General features: G+C 39.9%; 1 protein-coding gene across 1 annotated transcript in view; it reads left to right on the top strand.

Annotated features, from left to right (window-relative positions):
* ARHGEF28 (Rho guanine nucleotide exchange factor 28) overlaps positions 1 to 23,921 on the top strand; it is a 275,217-nt gene that overhangs the window by 165,366 nt on the left and 85,930 nt on the right. The window contains exons 10-12 of the mRNA XM_054578492.1: positions 13,982 to 14,103; positions 17,511 to 17,791; positions 22,600 to 22,807. Of these exons, the coding sequence (XP_054434467.1) occupies positions 13,982 to 14,103; positions 17,511 to 17,791; positions 22,600 to 22,807 (611 nt within the window). The remainder of the gene's footprint in view (positions 1 to 13,981; positions 14,104 to 17,510; positions 17,792 to 22,599; positions 22,808 to 23,921) is intronic.

The raw sequence follows: 23,921 nt of genomic DNA on the forward strand, positions 1-23,921 counted from the left end.
AATATTTGAAACAGTTTTTACCCTTTATTTTGGGCTAGTTCAGATTCTTAGGCAAGGTATATTTCTACCTTAATCCCTGCAAATGGAAGGGAGGCACCATTCCCATTTATTACCTCATGTTCAGAAGACTCCTCCCTACCCTCCTGTTTGGGGGAATGACCAGTTGTTGTTTTTTGGGCACATTAAAGCAGGAAGTGATAAATCCCACAGGAGAGGTCAGGACAGATTACTGTTGAAGTTCAGGGTAAAGAGACTAGATCAACCTGAGGGTATCTTGAAACAGATGAACAGGCAGGTGGTCCCTCCAAGCAGATGGGGAGAAGCATACATAGCGTACGTTAAAGCGATGGTAAATAGCCCAGCTGAGCACTGTGGGCTCATGGTGGTACAGAAATGTAGAGTGGCCTGGGTGGCTAGTTTTCTCTGCCTAGCACCTTCTGTCCCTTCATTGAACAGCTCTCACATTCGTTTGCGGGTGGTCCTTCCACTGCTCTGGCCATGGGCCCAAGTGCTGCTGTCAACTTCTCATGTGACCTTGCCTTCCTGGATGCAGTGGGCTGGGTGTCCCCCCCAGGTGGGCCAATCACAGCACCCAAGCTGCCTGGCTACACCTATTGGTCCACGGTAGGCACATGACCCAAACTTGACCAACCAGAATCCTTCCTTGAGATTCTCCCAGCTGGAGTTTGGAGGTGATATCTTCCTTTTTGGGTGGCCGTGCTGGAAAGGTTGGAGTGGAAACTATTAGCTGGAAAATCCCACAATCATGGAAAGAGAAGGCATCCTGAGATAGGGTCCTGCTAGACTTCAGGCCCTTGTTCTATTCCATGGGGCTCTCTTGCTGTCCAGGTGCCTCCCTCTCAAGGTTTAGATGTTAAATTCCTTCAGTTCTGTGGGCTGCCCTCACATATCTCCAGCAAATCTGACCCCTCCCCAATTTAATTTTTGTTTTAGCAAATCCTGGTGAATATTTCTTCCAGCTAGAAATCTCCAACTTTTTCTTAAAGATGTAGCTTGAGGGTCCGTGGTCTGGAAGCCTTCCGTGAATTCTCTCAAGAGTTCATTGTTTTATCCCTTCTGTATATCCCTTGTGCTGACTTGTGTGCAATTTTGTACTAGCCCTCTCATTACTGTATTGCAGCTATTATTTAATTTCTCTCACCCTAAGACACTGAATTCCTTGAAGATGGAGGCCTGCCTACCCATCTTCACACCTCCAGTGCCTGGATGGCAGAAAGTAGGCAGTAATTATTGAAAGTGTAGTGTGAGGATTGTGATTTGCTTACACTACACTCAGACTCTTCTTATTTTGTCCTTATTTCTTTATTTTGTCTATAATAGATCTGATTTTTGTTATGAAGTGCTACCCTCTAGGCAGTAGGAAGGGAAAAGTGTGTATTTTAGTCTAAGAGAAAATTTGGTCCTATGCAATAATGAAAATAGTCATTTTCTGTAACTGCTCAGTCTCTTTAAGTAAACTGTCCAGTCTCTCAGATTTCGTCTTCCTCCTCATCTTCCTTGCCAAGCTGGCACTGAATGTGATTTCCTAGTGAGGATGGAGGGGAGGGAGGAGGTGAGCCTGCCTTTGAACGCTCTTGGGTCCTGCTGTTCTCCGAGGCAGAGCTCCTGGCTGGGCTCTTCCCTCAGCCACGATTGCCTTATTCCTGGGGCTTCTGACATCTATGACCAGGGTCCTATAGTCGTATCCTCTCCTTGGTGTCGGTCAGGACCTGGTGATTTTTCTGCACAGACATGGCCTTACCCTGGCTCTTATACTGCGGAAATCTTGACTCTGCCCCGGCCACTGGCTCAGGTGCTTCCTGAAAAACTTCTTCTGCAGGGTCCCTTCCTTCGCACTGTGGTGAGCCCCATGGCAGGACACATGTACTTGGCTCAGCCATTTCCTGCTCCTCTCAGAGGCCTGTGGCATCTGAGGGATCCATTCTCACACTGGGACACCTAGGAGCAGCCCAGGAGAGCTGGGCCTGGCCCTGCTGCCTGAGCCTGCTCTGCTGCTGAAGGTGCTTGGCAGTGGCTGTTCTCCTGCTGGTGTGAGGCTGCCTGCGAGGTGAGCACCTTAGGAGCCCCAGCGGAAGTGAGAAAAGCCCACTCACCCTCAGAGTAGCCCCTGGCTTATTTCTCCCTGTTCCCCACAGGCAGGGGAACCACTCGTCTTCTTTGATCTCCTTCTCCGTACCAGTGAAAACTCTGCTTATGAATTGTAATGAATCTCTTATCCAGCTCTTATTCATACTAACCTACTTAGAGGTGCCCAGAGTTGCTCAGGATAATAGAACAAAGTTTAGGAACCAAGCAGAGTTTCCAACCCAGGAGAACCCCAGAAGAATTTGGAGGAGTGCCTGCATTGCTTGGCTTTCATTGTTCATTCATTCATTTGTTCGGTCATTCAAAATGTTTTGAGGACCAAAAAAATAAATGAAAGTGATTTGGAAGTTGCCGAGAGAACAGATCTTAAAAGTTCTCAGTACAAGAAAAAAATGGTAGCTATGTATAATGAGGGATGTTAATTAGGCTTACTGTGATCATTTTGCAATATACAAATATTGAATTATCATGTTGGATGCCTAAAACTAATATGTTCTTTCAGTTATACCTCAGTTAAAAAAAAAAAAAACACCCAAGTGAGAGAACTTATGTTTAAATGGAGAGTTCTTTATTTTGCTAATTTCTTGTTTGTAGTAGAACTCAGTTCTGTTAAGGATATTAAGGGGGCGGTGAAACTACACATGTCTCTAGAGATAGGTGCTAGAGGGTTAGAGCTCCTCGTGACTTTTGAAGTGGACAAAATTATTTTTATATGCCTGAGTCTTTCCATAAGGTTATGCAGGATTTAAATTATTCATCGGATTTCTTGTAATGGTGACATACAGTTTGTTTGTTTGTTTTTATTTAGAATCCCCTGAAGTGGTCTCGTCAAAGTCCTGCCACTTTATTTGAGGTTTTTCACTTCTGTCCTGGTGTTTGTATAATGTTAGTTTTCTTCCCCTCAATTTGCCCATTTCCCCTTTCTGTGGATTAATTTGCTTTTGGCCTTGGAGAACTGCATCCAGAAGGAAAGGAATTGCTGATTAAACCTAATCACACCAAAGTCTACACACCACACATGACTGAACATCTTGATAGCTTGGGGGAGGCAAGGGCAGAAAAAAAGTGATTTATATATTTAAGAGTCCTTCTTTTTCAAACATAAACATATATCCCCTTGAAGGCTATGTTGTGCTACCATAATTAGGAATGAGAATTTGGAAAGATTTGGGAGAAAATTGCTGTCCTCTGAGGACTGTATTTTCTTCCTCCTTTCCCTTCTCTCCTATCCCCACCTCTTTTTTTCTTCTTTAGTGCATTACAAGGGGAAAGGCTTGTTTTCTTTTTCAATAATTTTGATAATTAGGTATTTCAAAATAGCAGAACAGGACTTCCTCCAGGACCTGATTTTAGAGTACCAAGTCGTGAGTTGTTAGTAGAAGGAGTTTTACACTGCTGCTCTATGGGAGACGGCTGGACAAACAGCGCTCCTCCGGCACCTATGGAATCCCTTCCGTCCGGCCTTGGCCATTGCTGTCGGTAACGGGACTGGTCAGGAGGCTGGCCGACCTCGTCCCAGGGCCCATTTGCCCTTTGACAGGACCGCAGGAGGGAGAGGTAAGGTCTGAGGGTGAATTGGACCGTTGGACTGATGTTAGAGACTCTCTAGCTTGGGAGACAAAAGATTCCCTGGGTTCTCCCAGGCTCATCATGGGGTGGACTAAAATACTCCAAGTCACTTTAGCTTATATGTGACCCACAGGGAATTCCCAGGCTGAGGGTAATTTTGGAATTTGAATGATAACCTCAACTCCAGTTCAGAAGAGTGAAGCCAAGAGATTTTCTAGGCCACGGCCGATATCAGGAAAAACCTAACAGAAACTTTGAGAAGAATAGGCAAGGAGATAAACAACAGTTTATCTCCTGAAAATGTTCCCTCTTACCTGGGAGGGTGGGTTTTTTTCTTCCTTTTGGAGCGCACTCAGCACTGGTAAAAAGGACTAAGTGTACGTTTGAGAATGTGGCAGAGTTTCCTTTGACTGTGCGGACTCGGGAGAGTGCGTGCTGCGGTGAGAAAGGATGTCCCTGTCAGCACTGTGTCTGCATTCTGGTTCCGTCACTTAATAGCGTTGGCAGGCTCATCACTCTGCTTCCTTGTCTACAGAATGAACGTGATAATACGCGATGTGGTTATGAGGAGTAGGGTTGGCAAACAGGTAAAATCAATACTATGTATTCTTGGGTAGAACATTTCCAGCTAATACACCTACATACATATTATATGATACAGTTTTTATCCATAATCTACTATTTTGCATGAGATTCTATGGCTGTTCTTTTACATAGGAGGAAAGTTTTAAACACGAGCCTTTCCCCCCCTCTTATTTTAGATGTAAAAAATGGTTATTGTTGGAAATCTAGAAATTACAGAGAGTAAAGAGTTAAGAATAAAGCACTTGTAGTTCATCACCTAGAGAGAGCAGTTAACATTTTGATTTATCTTTCCAGTCTTTTCTCTTGACCGTTATGTGTGTTGTTGTGTGGTTGAACAAAATTAAGTCACATATTTACCATTCTAGGAGAGTTCTCTCAGCAAGACTCACACTGTCATATTCCAGTAGGAAACCTCCTGCAGTGGGTAACACAGGCCCAGGAAGTGAACAAACGCACCTGGGCACAAGTCATACTGTAACACATTAATGAAACTTCCTCATGGGAAAATACCAGACATTGCTCAAATACCATTTTCTTTGGCTCAAAATAGGATACTGAGTAACCCCAATGATTAAATAAAGTACTTTGAACTCCCTAGCAGAGTGCCTACCTAGAGCTGGCATTTCCTAGTTGCATGACCTTGGAAAGTTAGTGAAATAGCAGCACAGTTCTGTAAAGTGGAAATAGTAAATATTGTAGCTTCAAAGGGTTGATCTGGGGATCAAATGAGTTCGTGTCTATAAATTAGACAGTGTCTGGTTCATAGTAAGTGCTGGATTCATCTTAGGTATAATAGGGGTATTAACCCAATATAATTACCCAACATGGAACAGATGTTCAGTAGATACTTACTTTTGCGGTACCTAATATTTTGCTTCTACTCTCTCCCATTTAATGCTCCCCCCCCCCCCCGCATCATCTTCTTCCCAGTACCTTTACTTTGCAAATCTACTGGATCATCTTATTATTCCTTTAGTGAAAGAGTAACCTAACTGATATTTTTAAGTGATGAAAGAGTATATTCTTGGGCTACTGCTACCAGAAGGCATCCAGATGGTGTCGCACAGGAAGCGCTTAGCATCTGTGGTGTTCTGCACTATGGGAGGGTGTGTTTTCAGTTCAGACCCTGACTAAGAAGTTACCTTTCCTACCAGAAGGGCAAGTCAAACTCCCTTATTGTCTAAGTGTGCCAAAGACACAGGACAGGACAGAGGGGACAGGCAGCTCAGAGGGGGGTGACAGCCTCGGGGCTGTTTAGGGACTTGTCAGGGGATTTTCTGGGGAATAGCCCATAATTACTGTGGTTTGGGGAATTTTTAGAGTCATAGATAGAGGCTGAGGGCCCTGGGCAGGGCCCAACAGGTAGCACAGTGCCTGGCAGTCAGTAGATACTCAGTACCTATTGAAAAATAGAATGAATGGGTAAATGGAAGAGAGAAATAAGAAATGGATACTCCCATCACAACCTGGGGTAAAGTAAGAATAGCTGGACAGTCCATAAAAGCCCATTCAGAATCTGGGGAAATTACGAGACCAGAAAAGGTTAGTCTCTTCGTTGTGCCTGGCATAAGGAGATTCTTTTCTTGATGAGAAAGAATTCACTCCTTCATATTTGTTGAGTATTTACTATGTGACATGGTTCTAGGTACAGAGGATACAGTGAACAAGGCATTCAAAGTTGCTCTTCTCATGGAGCTAACATTCTAATGGAAGGGAACAGATAATATACCATGGATACAATATGCAAGGTGATGATATATAGTATAAGGGAAAGTAAAGCAGGGCTTAGGAGGTTGCTATTTTATATATATATATATATATATATATATATATAGTGGTCATAGGAAGACTCTTTGATAAGGTAACATTTGAGTAGAGAGCTGAAGTGAAGAAGGGAAGACGTCTGGATATCCAGCAGAAGAGCTGTCCTGGTAGGGAGAACAGCAAGTACAAATGGCCCAAGACATGGAACAGCAGGCCAGGGGGTCTAGAGTAATGAGCAGCTTTACAGAGGCTGGGTGAGGAGGGTACAGGAGGGCAGGTTATGTTTAGTGTGATACTGTGATTTATGATAAGAAATACATATTTGGTCTTTGTTCCCATTTCTGGCACACAGCTCTTAAAACCCTTAAAATGTCCTAGGTGATGAGGGTGGTAATGGTGTCTTTTGTTATGTTAATGAGGTGACTTTTGGACCTCAAGAAAGGAGTTAGTTGTCAGGAGAACCAGCCTTGTGTTTAGAGGGTTGGAATTTTCTGTCCCGCCCCCAGCCCCCAGAGAAAGGATAGGGGCTGAGGATTGAGTTGAGTGACCTACAGGTAAAGATTTAACCAAGCCTGCCTATGTAATAATGCCTCTATTGAAAACCCAAGAGGATACGACCCAGAGAACTTCTGGTTGATGAACACAGGGAGGTACTGGGAGCTCGGTGTGTTCAGAGCGTGGATACTACACGCTCCTCCCCACACACGCTTCCCTATGCATCTTTTCTATCCAGTCGTTCCTGAGTTATACCCTTTTATAATAAACTGGTACTCCAGTTAGTCAAATGTTTCTCTGAGGTCCGTGCGCTGTTAGCAAATTAATGGAACCCAAGGAGGGTGTTGTGGGAACCTCTGATTTATAATAGGTCAGAAGTACAGATAGCAACCTGGACTTGTGATTTACATCTTGGAATCCAAGGAGTGGGTTGTGGGAACCTCCAGCGTGTAGCCATTCACAAGCACAGGTGAAAGCCTAGACTTGTAATTGGTATATGAAGTTGAGGGGTGGGGGAGGCATTTTGTAGGACCAAACCCCCTTAACTCATGGAATGGGATGCTATGTCCAGATAGTGTCACCACTGAGTTGAATAGTAGGACACTTAGCTGATGTACAAGAACTGCTTAGATGTGTGGGAACTCCCCTACCTGACCTCTACTAACGTGCAACACACACACACACACACACACACACACACACACACACACACACAGAGGAACTGGGTCCCAGAGCCACCTGAGTAAAGCACTGTAGAGTGTGGTAAAGTTTGGCTTTTACTCTGAATGAGGTGGAAAGCCATTGGAGAATTTTACAGAGCCATGCCGTGATCTGATTTCCTTTGTAAGAGGACTGCTTTATCTACATTGTAGAGAATAGGCCATGGAGGGCAGAAGAGCAGAGGCAGGGAGACCACTTAGGAGACAGTAATCTTGCAGTAGTCTAGGCAGGGCATAGTGGTGGCTTGCGCTGGAGTGACCGTGGAGATGATGAGAAAAGGTCAGATGCTGGATCTCTTTGACTGTGAAAGAGATCAGTCAAGGTGACCCCAAGGAGAAACAGAGCTGCTATTTACTGGGAGGAGCAAGTAGGTGTAGGAGGGACAATCAAGAGTTCTGTTTTGTATCTGTCATGCTTGATGTGGCTGCTGGACCACTCAGTGTCAATATCAAGGAGAGCGTTGGAATCCAGGAGAGAGGCCTGGGTAGGAGATGAGGAAGTGTTATGTAATGGTGTATGATGCCGTGCTGTTAGAGGACCCACGGAATGAGTGGGGAGAGAAAGGGGTTTGAGGGTTGGCCCTAGAGCACTGCTGCCTGCCCAAATCTAGAAGTTGAAGAAGACGGGGAAAGAAAGGCTGGAAAGAGAGAGAGTGGTATCCTGGGGGCCAAGGGGAAAAAGGAGCAACCGACTATATCAAATGCTGCTGTAGGTCACATGAGGTGAGACCTGAGAACTGGCCACCAAATTCTGTAATAGCAAGGTCACTGGTGACTGTGATAGACACTTTTAGTGGAATGCTGGGAAATGAACTCTAAAATAAGTCTTACCCACAAATACCATATGATTTCACCATATGTGGAAGTAAAGAACGATAAAAATAAACAAACAGACTCAGATACAGAGAACAGACTAACAATTGTCAGAGGGAAGGGGAGCTAAGGAACTGAATGAAAAAGGTGAAGGGTTTAAGGAAAACAGACTGGTAGTTACAAAATAGCCATGGGGATGTAAAGTAGAGCATGAGAAATATAGTCAATAATATTGTCATAACTATGTATGGTGTCAGGTGGGAACTGGAAATATCAGAGGGAACACTGTGTAAAGTATATGATTGTCCAACCACTACGCCGTACACCTGAAACTAATACAAAATAATACTGAATGTAAACTGCAGATGAAAAAAAGTAAAACATAAAAAATAAGACTAAAAATAAAATGTTTTACCCCTTTTGTGGTGGATAAGACCAAATCCTGCTGTGTTTATAAACTTCTAGGTTTAAAACAAAACTGAATGAGTGAATGAATGAATGAATGAATGAATGAATGAAATGAAGCTTCCTAGCCATTCTTAAGAGATATCTGGACTGAGAGGCCCTCTCTTGAGTGTCGCAGGCAGGAGCCTGGCTCCCAGAGTGGGCCAAACCAGGTCAGCAGCAGATTTGCAGAAGGCTGTCCTAGCTGGGTTTGTTTATGTCTGGGTGTTGGTCTCTTACATAACCATGCAAGTAGGCCACATTTTCCTTTAGCTACAAGGCTCTTAGCTTCTTGAGGGAGAGTTGGATTTCATCGCAAGTCAGGTTGCAGAGGCCCTAGGCTGGTCTGTGCTCTTAACTGTTTCCTGCCAGATTCAGGGTAGTTGTAGATGTCAGAGAAAGGGAGGCACCTGCACCTGCCTTTCTCTCACCCCCTTTACTAGTGCCAATTTGCCTTCCTTCTATGTGTGAAATATGCTTCCTTTCAGTTGTCTCTCTGGTGTCATCTAACTAGAGCCTCTAGTCCAGCAAGCAAGTGCTAATGAAAAAAATGCTGCTTCGGGAAATTGTTGTCGAATTCCACAGATCACATTACAAAGCACTGAGAATAATGGGAGAGGGGCAAGCTGGGGATCCCCTCGAGTTACTGTTTATCCTCTAGGCACTCTGCAGGGAGATCCTGGCCCAGGTCCACCTCCTCATGTCAGAACACAGTAGTTTCTGACATCCTCCCTTTATTCCTGAGAAACGCTGTCACTGAGGGTTGGACTTTATACTTTGTCTGTTCAGCTGTTAGAGTATCTCCTGTTTTGTTAGACCTCACCCTTGAGTCATTGCAGGTAACTCAATGTGTAGTTTGACTTCTGTTTTTCAGTTACCACGTTCAGGACGGTCTTTTCTTAACATGAGCTAAGCCAGAACTAAAAGAGTTACAAGACTTTTAAAGCTCTTTGTGTAGTAAATGGAACATTTTGTGAATTCCAGTTGCCTTGGGTTGGTTTTAAACATGTAAAGTTATAACCATGGCTGAAATCATTTTTTTACAGAATTAAAACTACATAAAGTATTAAAACAATACAACCTCATTTATGTGTATGGTAGTATCAAGCATTTACCTAGTGCTTTCTTTGTGTCAGATTACGTTCTAATCACTTGAAATATGAAGCATTTAATCCTTAAGACAATGCTAAGAGGTAGACATAGTATCATCCCCAATTTGCAGATAGGAGGTGGAGGTACAGAAGGTTAGGTAATATGCCCAAGGTCTTGCAGCTAATGGATGATGGAGTGGGGCCTTAAATCTGCTCTTCACTACCACAATGCTTTGCTCTTCACTAATTTAAAGTTTGCAGCTATTTGGATGGGAATTGAGTTAACTGTTTACAAGATAGCATTAATTTAATTTAATTTTTTTATTGAATTTATTGGGGTGGCATTGATTAATAGAACTGTATAGGTTTCAGCTGTACAATTTTATACTACATCACCTGAATATTGTGTTGCATGTTCCCCACCCCAAGTCAAAAAAAACAGCATTAATTTAAGACAGAAACCTCATTCTTACTATGAATTATTTCTACAGGCTCATTGGAAAAAGAACCCGAAAGACTTTTTTGGCAATAATTTTTCACTTAATTACTACTAAAGTGGTTACATATGGAAGCAATAAAATCATATCTTGAAAATCTTGAAAAGATCGGGTTTCTTAAAAAAAATGAAACATTGTAGCTTTGTCTTTGTTATGGGCTGAAACAGTGCAGCAACTAGCCATTTTAATATAGGTAGCTGATGTTCATTTGAAAGTACTGTTAGAGACTTTTTCACAATGAATCCTATTCTGCTAATCTCTAGCCCATTATTTGCAGTGATTATTGCTGTAGTTAATAAAAGAGTGGAGGTCTTATAAGTCTGTCATTCTGATTTGTCAGTGTCTGTTCACTTCTAGATCCTATTATCTGTCAGTGTCCTTTGACAAGTGGGAGCTACAGCTGCCCCAGAGAGTTATAATGAAAAGAACTTTTGGGCCAATTTTATAAATAGTTGCAATGAGTAACCCAGCAAATCTACATGGCAGGTAATGGGTGACAAATCTAGAGAGGAGACGGATTTCCCCTTCTTACTGCGATATAGTCATGTACCCCCCCCTTCACCTCCTCAAGACTTACTGTCTCAGTGGCATCATCACTACCTAATTAACAGGATGATTACATATCTAGGCAAGTTTTCCAAAGTGTAAGGTAAATTCTTCTGGGGACCATCAATCTTGGAGATGATATCCCAACCTAAAATTAGATGACATCAAATTACATAGTAAAGGCAATGCTTCTTTTTTACATTTCTCTTGACCTTCTTCCTGCTTTTTCAAGGAGGAAGTCAGTGTGGCACCACTGCATCTTGACATCTCTTGAATCCTTCAGAATCTCCCTCTATGATAAAGACCAGGCATTGTAGTTGCTCAGCTTTCATAGGTGACTGTATTTAGAATGTAGTTTGTTTTATTTTTATTATTTTAATATGTATAATTGCCTTCTGTATTTGACAGGGAATACTGGCTTTCTGTTTATGTTGGAGATAGGTTATTTCTTTGAAAATTAGATTTATTAAAAGAGAAAAAGGTGAGTCAATCTAAAGACAAGTAGTAGAGAATATAATAATACAGGTGAGATGTAGACATGGAAATCATGAATTGGGTAGGGGAATGACAAAATCTTGGTCTAATATCTTCTGTGGTTAATTTTGTGGAGGTCCACAATTCCTTCTTTGAAACTCTTGGGACCAGATTTGTTTTGGAATTAGGACTGTTGAGATTTTTTGGTATAGTTCCTATAGTGTGTAGGATATGACGCCCACAGGGAACACTGGGGCGATGCCGCCATCAAGCCTAATAGTAATTCCACAGCAGGATGTGTGAACGCTCACACTGAATGGGGGTAAACAGGGACTGTGCATGGCCTTGTGTGAGCTCAGCTTAGACTTTGCCACCACATGTGCTTTAGAACCAAACTTAGGCGAGAAAGATTTGATTTTTAGAGATTTCTGGATATTAGAATTGCAGATAAGAGATTTTGGACCTGTTTTTGTAAATAAATTCATCATTTAAAAAAAAACACATTGGTCAAATTAATCATGTAGGAAACAAATTATATTCCAGCTTGGTCAAAGTAACTCTGCCATCTTTGAGTTGATTTTTACCACTTGTCTATGGTCTCCTGTAGATACTGACCTGCTGCATATGGCCAGGTAGATATGTTTGTGAAAGAAAAGGTGAATCCAAATAACTTCAACTTGCACATGTGAAAAAAGGAGTAGTTCCTGGTTCTGCTCATCCTTGAACAGAGATTCGAACACAGAGCTCGCTCTGTTGGACGTTCGGGACGTGGGTGTTGGATGGCAGGGCAATGCATTCACGGGCGCCAGACCGTATGGGGTAGTATTTCATTTGGTTCTGTGTTGTAAAAATGAAACCCGTAAATTATTTGCAATTGTTTTATTAAATATCTTGCTAGTTCCTTAGCGTAGTGATCAATGAAGTTTTAATTTGGCAGTGATGGAAGTGGTTAAAAAGGGCACAACCAGACTCCCACGTGTGATGGCAGACGTGCCAGGTGTTTTACAGTCTGTGAACTCCTGACATGAGAGCAGTTAGGCTGGATTGATTACACTGCAGAGGGCCATGTTGAGTTATTTATGATTGTTTTTCAAACATTCCGTAAAATGACAAATGAGCAAGTATTTTCCAACTTCAGAACACATTGTAAGGGTTTTGTCAGGTTCTTGATTTATAACCTTTGGAACACGCTTTTATTTTGTGTAATTAGAATGAAAATGTGTAGTAATTGATCATAAAGTATTTATGGGCTTTGTATGTTATATTGCTTGCTATTTAAATTGATAAAAGAAGACATGATAGATATAAGAAGATAATATTTTACATGTACATCGTCTATTTCCTCAAGGGGTTTAATAAAAATCTCAGTTGGATGTTCTGTGGAGAAGAGAGAGATTTAGATGTAGAATCTGAAGCCAGGGCCATTTGGCTCATACAATTCCTAGATCTTTGTACCTTCTATAATGTCATCCAGTAACTTCTATAAAAAGATAGAATGTTTTATTCCTAGCACATCAGCCCAACAGTTATTAATTTTTTAAAAAGATTTTTGATTCACTTCCATGGGCTTACCTGGGTTTTATGACAGAGGTGAGACAGGTGGCTGGGTAAGTGACTGCTGATGGAAGAGAGGCGACACTGTTCCTTCTGTGCTCACTCAAGAGAATGTCACGGACTGTCAGTGAGGGTGACATTTGCCATGGATGCGTTGTAACTTTGAATCCTATTAAAGTCATTCACAGATATTGATAATTTATTATGATAACACCCTATGATTAGTATTAATAACTTTGTACCACACATTGAATATGATTAAAATAACTACTATTAGTTACAAAATATAGTAATAGTGACTATGTTTATCAAGCACTAAGTATTGTATTTTGCCATGTATAATGCACACCTTTTGTCCACATTTTTGAGGGAAAAATAAGGATGCACATTATACATGGGTATAATGATTACATACCATGGGTATAATAATCCCATGTATAATGCATACAAAAATGTGGGGTATGCATTATACATGGGAGTGCATTATACATGGCAAACTATGGTAATTAGGCATGTGTTAAGTGCTTTACATGTCTAGATTAATTTAATCCTCATAACTATACAATGAGGAAGCATATTAACAATCTACTTTTACAGATGAGGAAACCCTGTAAAGGTATCCGGAGATTAAGTCATTTAGCCAAATGCACAGGAAATGAAGCGTTCTGGCTTGACTGTGTTTTATTGCCTTCATCTTTATGTTCCCTACAAATATAGTAACATCTGAATTCCCTGGGACTTAACTTTGAGCAGACTCATCCCTTTGGAACCAAGCTGAGAACATGGAAGCAAGCAAAAACATTTCTGTAATTGAAATAGAAGCAAAACTCTCTCTGTATGAGCGTATGCGCACTCAGCAGACAGGACAGAACCAGAGCTGCTAGACTCTGTCCTACCTTGGGTCCTTTAGGAAAGGGCCTGGCGCCTGAACACGTCAATGGCACCTAAGGATCACATGCAATCACTAATGCTTCCAGGTGATTCATAAAGTGAATTTTGGTTTAATCTGTTAGGAACTAAAAGCAAGAATCTCATTGATTGTATAAGAATCTGTCATAATTGGAAAAATAGTACCTGAAATGGGCATATACTTATCTAGATCCATGCATTCTTTACGATGATTGTAGTTAACCGAGGTAGTTTAGATGTAGAAAATAAAATATTTGCATGTAGTTCTGAATGAGTGAAGATAACATGATGCCACCTTAAAAAAAAAAATGCAACCTTGATTGTTTTCCCTTATAGTTTGATTAAGAAGGTAAAGGTTGACTGTAAAATAAATCCATTCCACTTTACTTCTCCTGTTTTTTCATTTTTCCTCTAGATCGCTCTTTCGATGTCCTCAAAAAATCCAAGCAGCGCCCCACGTCCCCTGCTGCAGGCCAGCTTTCTGACATGCTGAACGGTGGTGATGAAGTCTACGCTAACTGCATGGTCATAGATCAGGTAAGGCAGGAATGACGTTACAGGGCGGCCTGCCCTCCTTCCAAAGCCTGAGCACACGAGAAATACGTTCAGCATTGTTGTGCTCCTCTGAAAATTTTAACCGAAGTGCAGCCCCAGTGATGCTGCAGTGGGATCTCATCATGTGAGCATTTAGCTGAGGTCCTCCCTTCAGAGAGCAGCCCACCATACCCCACCAAGGCACACCACGGGGGAGGGGGCTTCTGACACCGCCGGATGAGAGGCACATGAGAGCTCTTCAGTGCGGTCAGAATAGGAAATGATAATTGGGAGTCCAGTTTCCTTTCTACAGTTTAAAAAAAAAATAATGTGTGTACGATCTGCTTTAGCAGTATTTGTATTCAAATGTAGCAAGAGCTGGATGAATAAGAGTTTGATTGCAACCCCATATGATGCTGTCACATAAATTACTTGCTTAATCTTTACAACGCACCTATTAACATGTAATAAGGTTGTAGAGCTTTAATATTAAAACATAATGGTGTCATGTTACAGGGAAGTTGGAATCCTTTAGAATGCCCCACCCATTGCCTGATAGGGATTTGTGAGTCAGATCTTATAAAGGCAGGTGGTTGTGCATCTACGTATAGATTCATCCGTTGTTCTTTTCTCTAGCTAGTGACCTTTACATTTTAATACAATATTTATAAAAATTAAAATGTAGGTTTAGATCTGCAGATTGCTGCACACTCTAATTTATAAGAGATTTAAGGGATTCAAGGATAATTTGGACAATGCAATTTCTGTCTTATCCACTGACTTTAAAACCCAGTCTCCATATAAATGCACCATATATATGCTCATTTAGCAAATAAGGTATTTTACCCTTATTTTGTTTTTGTTTGGATACATGTATTATATCCTATTACTTATAGGTGTTTGCTGTGGTATAAACTTTTTCCTGTCCAGTACATCTCAGTTTCATCCCCTTAGTTGAATACTTCTGCTTTTTCTTTATGTGTTTTATTAAACTGTTACCTCAAATGCATTGTATAAAGGCATAGGTTGGGATGATACTCAAAATGGCAGAGGAATGAACACCAGGACATGGACATCAGTCTATAAGTAACCAGTATGCTTTTTGGCATAAAGCAGCTGAATGTGAACCTTAGTTATGAAATCCAGGATGAGGCACAGAGTTTAGGACGAAGTGGGAGTTCTGGGGACATCCTTTGAAGATACAGGCTAATTGGACTGTGTGTGGTCTTAGCCATGTTCTGATTTTAATGCTTTTATTCTGTTGCCATATTTTCTAAGTGTTAATACTTCTTGAGTCCTTCTTATTTTTGTTCTGAGCCTCAGTGGATACTGTAACATTTTCACTTAAGTAGCTAAAATTCTGTGTGACTGGATATGATGGAGGGGGGAAACCATGTCTTTATGTGTTCTAAGATACATTAAAAGCACAAAACTTTACAAACTAAAGATGAAGTTAGGATGTAATTTGGGAATGTTTTGAGTGAGAGAAGTATTGCTTTAATAATGTGAAACATACATTTAAAGAGAACTCAAACAGGCGATTGACAACCTGAAATATAGCAGCAGATTGCCAAATGTGTGCAATGAAAACAGAAATAAAACGGAAAATATAGATGCAAATTATAAAGTTCATTCTATCACTGTGGTATAGTTATCATATTGTTTTCCTTACTGTCCCTATGTCCATTTGAATAGCAAGGACAAAGAGTCCAAATTCTGAATATTTAAAATAATTTCTAGCAGTATCTGGAAAAAAAATCTTATCTAATTTCCTTCCACATGGCACAGAAACCTAAAAAAGATTGCTAGATTGTTTGCAATACTGTTCCCCATGAATTCTCAAGGTTATCAACGTATCTGATGCGGAAATTCACATGATAAAACTACTGTGAAAATGACTCTGTCACATAAACTACTTTGGGGAAAAAAATGCTTTTTGGTCATCATTCCAAGCCCACATAATTCAATACAAAGAATCCCTGTATACTCTTTATCAAAACTCCCCAAATGTTAATATTTTACTTTGTTATCCTCTAAGTATGTTTACATGCATGCAAATGCTTAAAATATATATTGTATATAATATATTGTGTATGTATATTACATATACCATTTGAGAGCAAACTGAAAATATGGTACACTTGTACTCCTCAACCAGTCATGGTGTATTTTCCTAAAAACATGGACATTTTCTTTTTTTCACATAAGCATGTATAGTAATCAAAATCAGCAAATCGTCACCAATACAGTACTGTTAGCAGTGTACAGACTTGATTCAATTTTAACCAGTTGTCTCATAGTTCTCTGCAGCAGAAGAGTAAATTCAATGATCTGTGTTGCATTTCGTTGTCAGGCCTTTTTAGTCTCCTTTAACCTGGGACTGTTCCTTAGTCATCTTTCATGGCATTGATAATTTTACTGGTGATGTAAATAACAATCTTTAAATATTTGTGGGAGGTGGTTTGAGTCATTCTAAGTACCCTATTACTCATTTGACTCGCACCCACCAGTCTGAGCGCTCCTTGATTGTTTTTGCCCTAGTAAGCTATCATTGTGATGGTTGATTTAGGACCCTAAATTTTTGTCTTGTTTCATTCCCCGTTCACCCCCCTATATCTCTAAATGGTGCCATTCTCATTCTTTTTCCTGTCTTCTCTCCCAGAAGGGATGCCTTTTGATGCCTGCCACCTCGGCTCACCTGTAGTTTTAAGCCCCTTCCTTAGGCAAGTGCTTTGGTCAGCTGGAACCCTCTTTCACACGTGGACTTTTTCTTCCCATGATAATCTTTAGACCAGCCTTAGGTCTTCTACTCCCACCCGCCACCCCCATTGTCTCTGCTATGCAGAGTTTTGCAGACTTCCCGTTCTCTCTGCAAAGGTTTATGCCAAGAGTATGATGGGTTGTTTTCTGAGATTTGGTGTTTGTTTTATTATTTCCAGGTAATTTAAAGTTTAGGGCATTTTCTGTCTTCTAGGTATGCTAAGTCCATTCATCTTAGGTAGTTTTATTCTTATTTTTGTTTGAAGTGTTTCTTGGGGGACTCAGATTTATGTGACCACCACTACCTTGTTTACCCAAATTCCTATACACTACTTTTAAAATAAAGCTGCCTGCTCTTTAGTTCGTTTCTCAAGTATTTAAAGCATTTCCTCTCATTTTGAGTCAGTGGTTCATAAAATGTTAAAACGCTCAGTTGGTCCTTTTCCTTTGTGAATTTTGGGATAGCAGCCAGCTGAACAAAAACATATCATGAAAGAATTCTCTGCTTACATAAAACAAAACAAAAGCAAGAACAAACAAAACAAAAAAAAGATAAAGTGGAGAGGTTTTTAAATTAGGAAAGTTTTATTCTTAGCTAGGCCAATCTGTCCTGCTTTTGCTTAGCAAATATTTTTCCTTTTGACTCCCAGGTTGGTGATATGGATATTAACTATATAAACGTAGAGGGGATCACAGCAAACACCTGCCCTGACTCCATGGGCTCTTCCCTGGGACCTCAGAGCTGCACACATACCCCTGCCGCTGAAACCAGCCCTGGCATGTACCCAGCGAGTGAGAACAAGGAAGTGACATCAAATACTGAAGCCCAGCAGTCTTGCACATCACCATCTAGCTCATATGCTTCCAACTTAAATCTTTCTTTTGGTCTTCACGGATTTGAAAAGGAACAAAGTCACCTAAAGAAAAGAAGGTAAGATGCTATATTTTAGAGGAAAAATGTAGAGAATGAAACCTGGTAGCCTTGAAATGTAGAAAATTTGAAACTTGTAGCGGAAATTGGAAAATTCTATTTTATTTTCTATTGTCCTCATCATTTTTATCTCTACATAAAAATGTTGCTCCTTTTTAGGTTTCTGTATTCCTTGATTTGAAAGTAAAACAGTTAAGAAAACTGACAAAAACATAATAGAGGAAAACCACGATGAGATACTTTGGCAATGCCGTATTTGAATGAAAATGCAAACTGGAAACTCCTATTACTGTTGAAAGGAGAGAAAATTGTACCATAGCTTTGGAAAATAATTTGGATATGCATTTTATGACCCAGCTGTTTTACTTCTGTGTTTTAGGATACATATACATGAATAGTTATAGAGCAGGAAATAACCCAAATAAGGAATGAATAAATTACACTATACTTACACAAAGAAGTGATATACAGTAGTGAAAATGAATGAACTACCTCTGCATAAATAATATGTATCACAGAAACATGAAGTGGAACAAAAAAGTAAGGCACAAAGTACTTTAGTTATATTTCATTTTTATAAAATGTAAAACAAAATCAAACAATTTATTATTATAGGGCAGACACAGATGAGCTTTAAGCTATTAAAAAAATAAAACAAGATAGCAAAGAGGAAGAAAATCCCCAAATTAGAGATAGTTATTATGTCTAGTGGGGACAGTAGGAAATGAGAATGGAAAGGAACATAAAGGGTTTCAATGGTGTGGCAGTTATTCACATTTCAAGTTGGGTAGGATCGTGGGTGTTAGTTTTATTTTTATACTCTGTAACTTAGTTACCTTGCACATATTTTCTTACGTATCCAAAAGTGTTATTAAAATAACAGTATATGGGTAGGTATATATGTACATGTATAGATGATGTATATATGCATATGCATATGTCTATATGTCTATGTATAGATGATGTATATATTTATGTGTGTATGCATATGCATGTGTGTATATGTTTGTGGTTTTGTATCTATTTCTTATCCATCCGATTGTCTATTTTCTTTAGGAAAAAGATCAATTTCTGCTACTTTCATTTTATTCGGCTGTCCACTTTCCTTAGGTAATAGCTTATTTTTCTCCCCAAGGCCCAAGACCTCTGATATATGCTCATTTTCATGCATAAAATCTGAATCAAAATGAATGTAGAATACACTCACGTGTAGCTATATAATTATCCATCTATGAATGAACATCCACATAGGTAAATAAGTGTTCAGCAGAGATTTAATTGGTCAGAAAGGAGAGAGAGGGAGGAGAGGCAGCAATTGCTGGGTGCCAATCACTTTACATGGATATACAACCCCTTGAGGCTCTAACACCTTATTAACAGGTATTGGTACCAAGGGTAATGTCTGATACATAAAATAATGAAAGGCTTTCTTTAGATTTGTATTTTTTTAAATTATGGTTTAAAAGATGCTGAGTGGCCATGGCTGTACGTTAAATTGATGGGACATTTTGAGCTCTGTACCTCTCTGCTTGGGACCAGAGACTGTCAGTCAAGGCAAGAGTCTATACAGTTCTGCAAAAACAGATTTCATTGTGTGTTATTAGTGCATTCTGGTAGGGCCTTCATGATCTGTTCTGTTTGTGACCCAGGTCTCAAGAGGTGAATGAGTTCTTTAGGAATAGAGGGAAAAAAAGGCACACATGGTCTCTCTGTTCTCTTAATGCAAATATCCACAGGCATTCTAAATTATACTTTCTGACAATGGTCTTGTTCTGGGATGTTTAAACATCTCATGGCTGTAGCTAGAATTTTGCCATATTAAAATATAAGAAAAGTTATCCAGTTTCCATAAAGGTAATTAGAAGCTTCTGGGAAAATATCACAGCTGATAGGGACAGGGTGGGTGACAAGGAGAGGAAGGTGTCCTAAAAGGAAACAAATCTTCCAGCCAGGCCTGCAAGCCAGCCTCACCTCCTGCACATTCTGTCTCCTCTGAAAAATGTGGCATGAGAGGAAAGCACTTGTGATCCCTAGAAAGCCCCGTGTTGACCCTGAGGTGACCATAGGACCCTCCCCTCAGCCGTGTGATGGTGGGAGTATGTAACACGAATGATAATGAACCTGAAGTGAAGTGCACCCAATTTTTAAATAAGCAAATCATAGCCTGAGAGGCTAGGAACTTCTAATGAGGGAGAGATTTGGGAGCGCCCAGTAAAAACTAAGGTTAATACAGGGACAAGGCTGACTAGGACTTATGTCCTAAGTTTTCTAAGTTTTAAAACAATGTTTTGGTGAAAGTAAAATTGTATGTCCAATATGTAACCATTATGTTATTTAAACTTAATAGCTATTTTAATAAGTTACAAGGGGGAAAATAAACAATGCAACATTTATTTTAACAAACTACACAGCAGAAATTTAGTGGATAGGAGGTGTGTTTGTTCTGTTCTAAAATATATCTTTAAACCCTTTTTTTGTTTTTCCACAGTAAGAAATGCTTGTCACACTATGAACCAGTCCCTACCTCCCCTTCCCATGCACATAAAATTTAAACATTTTATGTAATAACATGTGGAATGTATTCTGATATTTTTTACTCTATACTATTTTAATAGAAAATTCTAGTTACAACGTATTGAATCTGTTTCATATCCCACTAATGGGATTTTGAAAAATGGTATTATAAAATGAGAACCTAGGGGTAATTCTGAAAAATATTGTCTATAGTATTGAATATCTAGGTTAATAACAAAAAAAGTGTAGCCCAATTTAAATTAACAGAAAAAGAAATGTTTTAGAGTATGCAAAGTAAAATAATACTCACTAATACTTCCAGCATGTATTCATAGTGATGGAGAAATGGTGTATAGAACCGGAAACTCTTGTGATAAAATAGGGTATTCTTGCGGGCAGCCAACTGTTGGAACTAATTCTCATTAGTACAGAGATTACAAGTGAAAGACAAACACAGAGGCACAAGATACCAGCAAACCTTTGACCTCCCACCCCAACCCCAGATCTCTTCCTACCCTCAGATTAACAATGAATTAATAAAACTATATAGCACTGTAAATTATCTGTAATTAAATTAACTGTACTGTTCAAAGCACCAACATTTACCGGAAAGGTTTTCTTAACACTAAGCTTTAGTTTCTCATGAGAAACAATTTTACATATTCCAACATGTGTGAGTGTGGAATTAAAGAAAAATGTGAAGTCCACCTCCAGCTTGTCCTTCCCTCCTCCATGCCAAGGCGAAGGCTGTCAGCATGTTCTTTAAGGAGAAAACTGCACTTCAGAGACCTCGGTGGTGCCAGTCCTGGTCTTTCCTTCCTGACAGGTTTGCTGTGGAGAAATCTGAGGATCACAGGCTAATCTAAGTGTTTGGATTAGAGACACATATAAGGACTAAGTGTCCTGTCATTTACTAACATGGCCTTCAGTGACCATCAAATAGCCTATGGTTTTTTTCAAGAAAAATAATCCAAATGCATCATTTAGAGTTTGTTGGGGTTTTTTAAAAAATTTATGTATTTATTTTTTCAAATACATTTGTCTCTGCCTTCCCCCCACCGCTTTCCCTTGCCCCCTCCCTCCCTCAACCCTTCCCCTTTGGGTTTGTCCATGAGTCCTTGCTCTGTGTTCCTTGACTTGCCCCTTCCCTTCTGAAGTTTTATTTTTTGGGTTCTCTACATTTCATAATCAAGGTGGTTTCATTATTTTTTTTTAAATTTTAACTTCAGAACTCTAACAACCAAAGAAAAAGACAGTTAAAAATGCATTGTTTGTTCATTCGTTGCTTTTTGTTTTATATATAGACAACAGAATAGTAGTTACTGGAGGGGGAAGGGAGTTGGGGGAGGACAAAGAGGGTAAAGGGGTCAAAATATACGGTGACAGAAGGAGACTAGACTTTGGCTGTGAGCATGCAATAGAGTATAAAGATATATTATAAAGTTGGACACCTGAAATTTATATGATGTTATTAACCAATTTTACCCCAATAAACTTAATTTAAAAATTCACTGTGCAATTAACATGCCTATGAAAGCTGTTGGCCTCAAAGTGTGAGTGGTTTAAAATGTAAATATTAAGGAATGAGCCAGGAATGTGGAAGGTCAAATTCTTTCCTTTAAATTTTATGGTTATCACAGTTAAATAAGGAAAGAAAAGCATTAGTGGTCAAGCAGAATTACTACCTGCTTCTGAGATGGACTTCTCATGGGATGATTTTTTTAAATTTTCTGAAAATTATAATCTAATATGACATACTTGGGACCTCGCCTGATTCCTGGCTGGCCTGTGTCGTGACACCAACTCTGGGGCGAGACCTCTGCATGTCCCCTTGTCTGCGCCGCTGCCCTCCTGCGCTTCCTGGCCCAGTGGAAACAGAGAGAGTGTCACACTGCCTGTTGTCACATGCAGACACCCCTCCCCGACAGCTCCGTGGCTCTATTTTGTCTGTGTTTTTAATATTTGAAGGGTAACTACTTAGGGCTTGTAATAATTACATTTACAAAACAGAAATTGGATAATACTCACTCGAACCGGCCTCTGTTTCTTAGGGCGCCTGAAATGGCTTTTGCTAGGGTAGAAATGTTCACTTGGGGAAACACAATTGTGTTGAAAAAGAGGATACTTAGGGGAAGAAAAACCAGTACAAACTACTTAAATATAAATTGCATTAGAAATTAAATGAGTACCCATTATACCTCACACTAATGAAGGATTTGAATTCAGAGGAATGGAAACCAATGACTCTGTTTTCTTCCTGGATTATTTACTTCTTCGCTCACTTTGTGCTTCAGCTCCAGCCTTGATGCCCTGGATGCCGACAGTGAAGGGGACGGGCCTTCGGAGCAGTCACACACGTGCTATACGCCAGCGTCTCAGAGTCTCTCAGGAACTGGGGTTCCTAGTGGGGATGAATTAGATTCTTTTGAGACCAACACTGACCCAGATTTTAATATTGCCAGGACTGAGTCACTTTCTCTATCAAGTAACCTGCAGTCAAAGGTATTCTTATTGGTATTGATGTGGTGTATTCTAAGTGGGGAAAATGCGTCGTCTAAATCTATCCATATCTGAAAGACAAATAATGTTTTATTCACGTGTATAAACTTTTTTTTCTTTTGGGGACCCATGAGCTGACTGATAGAGTCTGTCTTTTGATTCTTGCCTACTCTAATTTGTATATTCCTTCCTTACAAGGGCTGATTTGTTTTCATTAATTCACTACCAGTATGTATAATCTTTTACATACTTGGAAAATTTTACTATTTTACACAATAATTTCTCCCATCATCCCTTAAGCAAAAGGAGAAAAACTGGTAGTAGTCAGTGGGTGTAATGATCAAACTTGTTTTGCTCACATAAAATTTTATTTGGCCTGGGTGCTAAGGTAAATCATATTAGTAAGGCAGAGGTGATGTTTGTTTAGCCTTCCTGGCTGCATGAACTAATCTTGAATACCATAAACTTTGTCAGTTTTTCCATAGGAGACAGATTTCCTCTCACTGGCACTCTCAAATGTGACGTCATTTTGCTGTGTGTGTGTGTGTGTGTGTTTTAAAGATTAAACCCTTCCAGTTTTGCAGAGAAAGCCCTTTTGTATTTGGATATGTTTTCTTCCTTTTTGATTTGTATTACTGTCTCCTTTTTTCTTCTTAAATTGAGTTTATTACTATAACATAATGTGTGCTATGCCCAAACAGCTCTTACCATGAACACATGGCTGTTATGATAGTGCTTGGATTTTGTAGTATAATCTGCAATACCCAAAACATGTTTTTTGTGTGTACAACATATATAATTTTATCATAACTCACCTAGGACATAAGTAGTGCTTTTATGTTGATTTTTGAGCGATGAGGTTCTGCAGAGATGAGATGTCTTCCCTGTTACTCCAGCTTGGTGAATAGTCAGAACTCAGATCCAGGCCTTCTAACCACAGGTCCTGAATCCTTCCTTTCCCTCAGCTTGGAAGCCTGTGGAACTGTCACAGTCTTTTGAACCTGAAGATCCTGGGATGTTTCTGGATAATATGTTTGTTGACGTTGATCCTTCTTAGCTTTGCATTTTGGATGCAGTTATGAAACACTCATCATTACTTGGGATGAAAAATAGTCCA

This window comes from Pteronotus mesoamericanus, unplaced genomic scaffold (genome assembly GCF_021234165.1).
Source record: "Pteronotus mesoamericanus isolate MK-2021 breed Mesoamerican mustached bat unplaced genomic scaffold, CSHL_Meso_final contig_50, whole genome shotgun sequence".
Taxonomy (NCBI): Eukaryota; Metazoa; Chordata; class Mammalia; order Chiroptera; family Mormoopidae; genus Pteronotus; species Pteronotus mesoamericanus.